Consider the following 9,648-nt stretch of genomic DNA (forward strand, 5'->3'; position numbering starts at 1 on the left):
CTAAGTTGTAGCCAGTACTCACAAAACAACTTGATGTTCATGGTATAGTCAATAGTATATCTTTCTGGGTGATAGATCCCTCCAGCTACTATGACCCTCTTAAATCTTAATTCATTTCTAGACCTGACATAGTCCCTTCAGATATCTCCTGGTGACACTAGTCATCCACTTGGCCTCAGTAATATACTCTTTCAATGTAATTGTTGGAACTCATTTAAACTATAGCATTTATATAATATTGGCTTACTGATTCAGATATTTGGACTTCTGACAAGTCCTAGAATGTACCTATGAACTCATAACTGATTATAAAAGAATCTTAGAGCAGCTATAGTATTTGTTGCAAACTCTGTGTACTTTACTGGGTCTGTATAACAGGCTTTCAGAGGTTTTCTCACTGTTTTGGAAAGACACACAGTTCTACAAGCATAGTTTACTTCTGTTGTGATTTGGAAAATGAAATATCATTGCTTAATAAAAGTTCCACATGTGAGGAAGGATTGCAAACAGAAAAAGCCAGCAGGAAAGACATCCCTTGTCGCTGGATTGGAAAGCTTAACATTGTTAAGACAGCAATATGTCCTAAATTGATCTACAGATTCAACACAATCCCAGTCAAAAACCCCAACTGGGGTTTTTTTCCTCATTTTGTTTTGAAATTGACAAGCTGATCCTAAATTTATGTGGATGTACAGGGACTCACCTAAGCAGAGCAATCTTGGAGAAGAACAAAGTTGGAGCACTTACAATTCCCGTTTTCAAAACCTACCGTAAAGCCACAGTACTCAAAGCAGTGTAGTCCACAAAAGAAAAAAATAGGTGAATTACTAAAATTAAAAACATTTGTACATCAAACACTACAACCAAGAAAGTGAAAAGACTACCCATGGAATGGGAGCAAATATTTGCAAATCATGTATTTGACAAAGGACTTACATCCAGAATATGCTAAGAGCTTTTACAACTCAATAAAAAGACAAATAACCCAATTTTTAAAATGAGCATACGATTTGAGTACACAGTTCTGTAAAGAAAACATACAAGTAGCCAACAAACATATGAAAAGATGCTTACAATTACTACTCATTAGCAAAGTACAATCAAAACTGGAAGTGAGGTATCACTTTATACCCATTAAGATGGCTATGTTTAAAAAAACCCAAAAAACAGAAAATAACTAGTGTGGGTACGGATGTGGAGAAATTGGGAGCCCTCCTACATTGCTGGTGGTAATGTGTAAAATAGTACAGCCACTGTGGAAAGCAGGTAGGCGGTTCCTAAATAAGTGAAATATAGAATTACTATATGACCCAGCAATTTCACTTCTAGTTATATACAAAAAAAAAAATTGAAATAGGATTCTAGCAAAAACTTGTACACAAAATGTTTATAGCAGTGTTATTCACAATAGCCAACAAAGATGGAAATAATCCAAAATGTTCAACTGCTGATGGGTAAATGAACAAAATGTAGTTTATCCACACAATGAAATATTATTTCGCAGTAAAAAGGAGTAAAGTTACTGATACATTCTATGTCTAGATGGATGTTTTAGTCCGTTTTTTGTTGCTATAACAGAATTGCCTGAGACTGGGTAATTTATAAAGAAGAGAGGTTTATTAGGCTTACAATTCTGGGACAGCTGCATCTGGCACGGGCCTCAGACTGCTTCTACTCATGGTGGAAAGTGGCAGGCAGCCGGTGGGTACAAGCAGATCACATGGCGAGAGGAAGCAAGAGAGAGAGAGAAGGTGCCAGGGTCTTTTTAAGCAATGAGCTCTCACGGGAACTAATAGAGCAAGAATTCACTCATTAACCCTTCCCCCTCCACCCCCACCCCCCTCAGAGCATTAATCCATTCATGAGGGATACGCCCCCATGACTCAATCAGTTTCCAACACTGCCACATTGGAGATCAAATTTCCACATGAGTTTTGGAGGGGACAACACATCCAAACTCCATCAATGGACGAACCTTAAATACATTATGCTAAGTGAAAGAAGCTAGTGACAAAAGACTATATATTTATGATTCCATTTATGTGAGATATCTAGGATAGGAAATTTATAGAGAATAGAAAAGTAGATTAGTGGTTGCAAGGGGCTGGGAGTGAGAATGGGGAATGGGGAGTGACTGCTAATGGTATAGGATTTCAAATATTTTAAAATTAGTTTGTGGTGATGGTTGCATAATTCTGTAAGTATGCTAAAAACCATTGACTGTACACACCTGGAATGGGTGGATTGTATGGTGTTTTATGTTCTTTTATGTGGTGGTCAATCAGGTGTGGCCACAAGAGGAGACGCAGGAGAGGCTCAGGAAAACAGAGCTAATTGTGTTCCCAGGTTCCCAGGGAGGAGGTTACCACGGAGAACCTCGGTAGTCAGGTGGCTGAAGACAGGGGTGAGGTGAGAGTTCAGACCACAGCCATTATTGGGTTATTGGGATTTCCACAGGAATGTCAAGGCAGGGCAGGATGAACAGTTTGGTGTAAGCTAGCTTGAATAATTTTGGTTGGCTCTAAGTTAAAGGGGCGGCCTCTAGTGGCATGGTACTGGGCCCTGGCAGAGTAGTGCACGGCAGGTGAGGAGGTGTGGCTCTGCACTGGTGAGATTGCATATCAAAGGCATGGTCCTAACTGAGACCTTGGCTGTCTCTAAGAGTTGGTTAGCCCAGTCTAATAGGTTTTTTTTTAAAGATGTCAAAACATCACAATATACAGAAAATAAAAAATATAAATAATACATATGGTATGTGAATTGTATTTCAATAAAGCTGTTTTTTTTAAAAAAGGTACAGCCTAGATTGTCTCCCAGGAATTTCTCCCTTTCACACAATGCTTAAAATAGAAAGCTCCATGAAGTCTTTGATTTTTATTGTGTTCATCACTGTATATCCTACACTGAACTAATTATTCACTACATTGCAGAAACTCAGTAAATCTTTGTCAAATGAATTTTAAATATGGTTACTGAATTTATATTAGGGAAAAAACAGCACATTATTCTGAGACCGTTTAGGAAAGTATTACCAAATAGCACAATGACTGATATATATGATCCCAAAAGAAAAAAAAAGTGAATTTGTTAGTTATGACCTATTTCTTAAAAGGAAGAGATGTACACAATAGTGTTTTGAAGCATTGGTCAGTTTGATAACGAAGATTAAGTGAAACAATGATCATGAAAGTTCTCAGTGTGTACCTAGCATATAACATGCAGTAATATTAGCTTTTTCTTACCTCTTGTTTTGTTTTGGTGTTTGAAAGGGGTGTAATTGGGATTATGCGCTACTGTAGTCCCCAGTGGCTCCTGATAATTGTGTGCTTTCACCATTCCGGTCATGGGGCTTTTCATTCTCACTTCCTTCATCTTCTGTGTGTCAGATGCTCTTTAGCAGTTTGATTCCCTCGGCTCAGTGTGCTCATCTCCTTGAGCAGTCCTGCCTTAAGCTCAGGTTTGCTGGGTATATTGATTTTTATGTTCTGCAGGGACAGAAATTAGGTCACTTTGGTGTCTTAAAGTTTTAAGTCCATACTCAAAGACACCGATTCGTTTTCAACCTAATTGATGATCCATATTATTAATACTAAATTCTTTGATAAAGCTAGGGCTCTTAATGCTGGTAAGTGTAATAAAATTCTGTTTTTAAATATTACAGTTTTCTCATTACTGAGCATTCTAGAGGTGGTATACATGCCCATTGTATGTACAACATTGCACTGTGTGGTCAGGGTAGCTGACTGTGACGGAGTTCTCAACTTAGTCCAAACAGGAGCTGTGATTATCTGGCGTCATGAGGCTTGTATTGTTCCGCCCTCCCTCCACTCTTCCAGTCCTCTGCACTGCAGGGCAGGGCCGGGCCTTCCTGCTCTGCCTGCTGGGCTGGCGGGGGCTCCGTAGGCTTCACGAGGAAGGGCTGGCCTTGTGTTCGTGCAGCTGGACCTTCCTCGTAGATCATGTGCTCGACAGCTCGGGTACTTCTCTGTAACTTTTTTTCCCTCCAGAAAAGCATTCACTGTACATTTTGAGGAATAGTTATATAAAGCCTTAAACAAAAGTGTATTTTTGGATCTGGTATGGTAACAATCCCAGTAGGAATAAAGTTACTCAAGTTCTTTTTCATTTGGTGGGAAAAGTAGCCAATGCCAAAGAATTTGTTCCTTTAATTTTTTCATGCCAGAACTTTGAATTGGTAATCCAGCTAACTACATGTGTGTAATGTTCAGTGTCTGAATTTCTCTTCGGGATGTGTTTTGTAGGTCTCCATCACATTTTTGCCCAGAGATAGAGGGGATTATGCCCAGTTTTGGGATGCCGAGTGTCACCCACTTAAAGAGCCTCACATGAAACACACGCTGAGATTTCAGCTGTCTGGACGAGTAAGTGTTAAACTGAATTTAAGTAAATTATTGTGTGTATATTAAAAATACTAAGTGAAACTGACATGATAAACTGGCCTGAAAGTGCAGAATATTTTCCTGGTATTATCCCAGTTTTACTAATTCTGTTGTATAGCCCTATAATCTTAATCTTATTGACTAGCATATTTGAGGTCTGGGTTTTGCTCTATTGTCCATACAGCACATGAAACCTATGTTTCATGTAATTATGTAAGATACTCTGTGTGGGGGAGTGGGGGGAGAGAGAAGGAGAAACTAGATAGTACACAGTATAGGGTTTGCAGTTAGGGGATTTAAAAATCCTAAGTCACTTAAAAAAAAAATTTAAAGGAAAGGGTAGAATTCAGATGGGTAAATGTCCATATATTTCCTAGAGTGCTTACTTCCTCTTCCCCCACCCTGTGATGTTTCTATACAGAGTGTCAAAGCAGAAAATGAATCTGAAGGTGCATGCGTGTCCATGGCCACCCTCGCTAAAATAGATAATTTAGTTAAGCCCCGAAGACAAGCTGTGTCAGCAGCTTCTGCTCTCATACCTGGGTATGTTGTTTTAAATTTTTTTCCAGTGCTTCACTGAGATATAGTTATATTCAGTAAAATTCCCAGTGACTTTACCTATGAGTTCACATGGATTACTGCCACTCCAATCAAGAGATGGAATATCCCCTTACTGACCAGCCGCCAAAATTTAAAAAAAAAAAATTCTCTCACCTCAGAACATTATGTGTTCCTTTACAGTCAAGAGTTGTTCTGTTCTGATTTCGATCATCGTAGATTAGTTTTGCTTGAACTTCGTATACATATGCACTCTTTGTATCTGGCTTTTTTCTCTCAACCTAACATGTTTGGGGATTTATTCATGTTATTGAATGTACCTATATTTTTGGGATTTATTCATGTTATTGAGTGTACCTACAGTTTGTTCCTTTTTATTGTTTAGTATTCCATTATATAAACATATCACAGTTTGTTTCCCTGTCAGCATTTGGGTATCTTATCATTTGGGGCTTGAATTAAGTTACTATGAACTTTATATGCATTTCTGTGGATATTCATTTTCATTTCTTTAGGGTAAAAATACCTATTTTTACCCAAAATTGCTGCATCACATGATAAGAATGTGTTTACTTTTAAAATAAGCTGCCAAATAGTTTTCTCAAAGTGGTTGTACCATTTAACATTCCTATAAGCAGCATATGAAAGTATATTCTTAAAAACTTTAAAATATAAATTTTATCCCAGCATCTTACACAGCTTTAATGATAATACTTAAGTATTCTACCTAATGAAAATGTTTTTTATAATCCTTAGTTAACTAATAATTAGGTCTGATATAGTTCTGGAGGAAGATGCACGGAAGAAAATATATGCTAAATGCCTACCAAATTTAATATAAATGTGGTTGTTTATTTTCAAATTGGAGCACATAGTGCATTTTGGAGGATATTAGAACCCTTTAAAGAATATGTGTTCTTGGCACACTCTCTAGGCTGTTGTTCTTCCATTCGTCTCATACTTGCTGCGCACTCCTGTGTTCTGGGGAACTGGGGATGAGAGCAGAATGCCCCGTCCCACCTCCATGGCTGGAGGAGCCATGTCCTTCTGGAGGAGGAGCCACATCAACCTGTCTCACTCTTCTCTGAGACAGGAGATACCAGTGGGGGATCAGGTTAGAGGAGAAAGGTTGCATCTGTGGAGACTGAGATGGCTTTGAGATATCCAGAGGAAGATGACTGTGTGGGATTGAATATACAGGTGTGTTGCCCAGAGGCTAAGCCTGAGCTAAGCTGTGAGTCTGGGCACTGCACAGGTGCGAGGTCACTGAGCCCACTGTGGGCTGGGATTGCCTAGCAAGAGTATAGTGCACACAGTCAGGATGAGGACACAAGGGCCAAGCCTGGGGCAAGAGCCACAGAAAGGAGGGAGGGGAGGGAAGCTGGCAAAGACTGAGGAGTGGCCAAAGAAACGACATGTTGTCAGCAGAGTGGCTCTATCCCTGTGACAGTTCAGAGTAGCCAGGTGAAATGAGCTAAGGGATTGAGGCTGGTAGAGAGCCAGGCTTTAATGAGAAAATGCTGTGAAGGCAGAGCTTACAGAGCATCGGCTAACCAGCACCTTTTAGGACACTGTGGCCATTTTACCTTCACATAGATGAGGTAAGGTGCCGTTGCAAAACGACTCTAAAATAAGTTGTATGAGAAAACAGAAATTAAAGCTACACTGCATAATTTAATATATAAAATAGTTAACTTTAAACCTATTCCAAAAGCAGGCAGCTTGATTTGACTCACTGTGGAGTTTATGCCCCGGAAGATATGTACAGGTTTCTCCCAACTAGAGTGGGGGAATCAAGGACGCTGAAGGTCAATTTGCGAAACAATTCTTACATTACACACTTGGTAAGTTAGAAATATTACTGTGGCTTTTGGAAAAGTAAATGCATTCAACTATTTGATAATAAGTGTTTTCCTGATTAATATAAACTTCTTTTATAGATTATATTTAAATTGTCATATGAGTTAATATGAAAAAAATTCCTTAATACTATATTTGAAAAGGAACTCATTGGAAGTTCATGACCCTTAATTTGAAAATCAAAAATTTTGTTTTGGGGCCGGCCCAGTGGCGCACTGCTATAGTGCGCCGCTTGGGAAGCGCGGCAGCGCTCCCACCGAGGGTTCGGATCCCACATACAGACCGGCCGCTCACTGGCTGAGCGAGGTGCGGGGGCAAAACCGAGGGTTGCGATCCCGTTGCCGGTCCCGGTCCAGTACGGGCGCGACACTGAGGGTTGCGATCCGTTGCCGGTCACGAAAAAAGACAAAAAAGGAAAAAAATATATATTGTTTTGATATTTTAATTTTTAATTTTCTTTTTCTCTTTCTACTGTACTATCACACAGACATTTTTGGGTAACATTTACTTTAGTCAAAACTAGAGTAAATTCATGTTAAAATTCCTTTAAATGTGTTTTCATTACATGAGCATTTATTGTCTTACATATACTTTGGGGGCTATGCCTAAATTTACAAAATGTGTCTTTATAGAAAAGCACAGTATGTTTTATACATGCTAAAATATCTAATTTGCATAACTTCATAAAGTGTTTCTTATTAAATTCCAGCTGAAGTTTTTAAGTCCCAGAGAGCCTTTCTACGTCAAACATTCCAAATATTCTTTGAGGTGAGTTTATCATAAATCATAACATTCTCATGAGTGGTGCAGGACTTTTCCCTTGGGAGTTAGGGCACATGAGGTCTCCTCTGTTGCAGCCATTCCCAGATGCCTGTTTTCCTCACCAGCATCAGAGAACAGTAAGCACACGCACCTTCATAAGCAGCAAAAGAGAGACTATCCACAAGTACATTTGTCAGTGTAGCACCCTACACTGTTTGGACCTACCACGTGATTCCTCTTACTGAAGGTTTTGCCAGCCATGTAAATACATAGAGCCTTAATTATATTGTTATTAGCTTTTAGAATAATTGCTGCCTCAAGTGTTATTTTCACTGGTATACTGAGAATCAAGGACTTAGATTTTCACTAATTGGGACAAAAACCTTCCCAGATTAATTGAAAACTTTTATTGTGGTATTTTCCAGTTGTCATTCTTTAGATACCCTACATTGCTCTTAAATCAGGGCCTTGTTTTCATGCCATCCTTGCTAATTTCCTTTTCCTATAGAACATTTAGTTTGTAATCTTAAACTAGGTTGTCACTGCTATTTAAAATTTAACAGTAGGGTTCTGTTGGGCTTAATGATAAGGAATAATTTTAACTTCATCTTTAATTAAACCATTTAACTATTGTAAGATCTCTCATTTTAGCATTAGGGGACTATTCTAGAAACATGATAGTCTATGTAAATTTAGACCACTCTGCAGACATTCCAGGACTGTCTTTTACTGATTACTAAGACCAGCAGTGCCGTGTAATTGAAGCTTGCTTGTATCTCTAGATACTAAAAAGATGACTCAGTTGGCTCAAGGCTGTAACCTCCACTTCTTACCACTGCTTTCTTTTTTTTTGTTTTTTTTTTTTGTTTTCTTGTTTTTGTTTTAACCTCTGTTCCACTACTCCTTCCCAATGATATGTACTATAAAACATGTTTATGTATTTGAGGGCTAAATACTTCCTTTCTCTCCCAGGAGACTTATCTAAAGGCACAAACTGTAGATAATGCAAATTCAACGATGAGTATATCTAGAAAATTATCATAGACTTAATCTCTCTAAGCATCAGTTTCCTTATTTGTAAGACAGAGATGCTAATGTTTTTGACAGCATAGAATTTTGAGGAGTATGTAAGAGATGTGTGGATAATAGTGCCCAGACATAGTAAGCATCAGCAGATGTTACTATCTTCATTATTGTTATTAAATCTCTCCTTAACGTGGCCGTTACTGGCAGGATTCATCAATACTAACTCCACAGATTTTGATAGAACATTATAGTTTCATATCAGTGTTTCCTCATCTAATCCTTTCAACAGCTACATAGAAGAGAAAGGCCCAAGTTTAAAAATATGACTAAATCCATCTTTTCCAGCTTCTATGATCTGTCCGACAGTAGTCTCACAGTAGTAGGTAGATCTCTCCAGTTACTATAGGTTGCCAAGATTGATTCAAAATTATTGATGTAATAGTGGTGTAATAATAGGTCGGTATAACTAAGATACACAGTGGCACACCTGCAGAGGCAATTAGTTTATTCAGAAAGAGATCATGTAAATTCTTAATTGTGGTAACTCTTTCTGTAACTGAGTACAAATAAATACTGAATAAATTCTCTATACTGAACACTGATATTATCTAAATTTAAATTTTTTCATAACTGCATTACTAATCCTGCTTCCTATTTATTCTCAAACTGGTTCACATCCCTAATCTTAATCAGCTTTTTGCAGGTGTATATTTTAAACACACAATGGATCAATAAAATACTTCTTTGTAAGCTAGCATACACCCTAAATTGGAAGGACTTCAAATTTGTGTTTCTTTCTTTTTTTTTTTTTTTTTTGTCTTTTTCGTGACCGGTAAGGGGATTGCAACCCTTGGCTTGGTGTCGCCCGCACCGCACTCAGCCAGTGAGTGCACCGGCCATCCCTATATAGGATCCGAACGCGTGGCGGGAGCGCTGCCGCACTCCCCCGAGTGCGCCACGGGGCCGGCCCCAAATTTGTATTTCAAGGAGCTCTTTTTTTTTTTTTTTTTTTTTTTTAATTTTTATTTTGTCAATATACAAT

At 38.4% G+C, this 9,648-nt stretch overlaps 1 protein-coding gene across 1 annotated transcript in view; it reads left to right on the forward strand.

The window, feature by feature from the left end:
• LOC103610058 (centrosomal protein of 192 kDa-like) overlaps positions 1-9,648 on the forward strand; it is a gene marked incomplete at its 5' end in the record, with an annotated part of 45,010 nt that overhangs the window by 27,386 nt on the left and 7,976 nt on the right. The window contains 4 exons of the mRNA XM_008594295.1: positions 4,263-4,382; positions 4,822-4,943; positions 6,676-6,802; positions 7,528-7,586. Coding sequence (XP_008592517.1) covers positions 4,263-4,382; positions 4,822-4,943; positions 6,676-6,802; positions 7,528-7,586 — 428 coding nt within the window. The remainder of the gene's footprint in view (positions 1-4,262; positions 4,383-4,821; positions 4,944-6,675; positions 6,803-7,527; positions 7,587-9,648) is intronic.

This window comes from Galeopterus variegatus, unplaced genomic scaffold (genome assembly GCF_000696425.1).
Source record: "Galeopterus variegatus unplaced genomic scaffold, G_variegatus-3.0.2 Scaffold10528, whole genome shotgun sequence".
Lineage (NCBI taxonomy): Eukaryota > Metazoa > Chordata > Mammalia > Dermoptera > Cynocephalidae > Galeopterus > Galeopterus variegatus.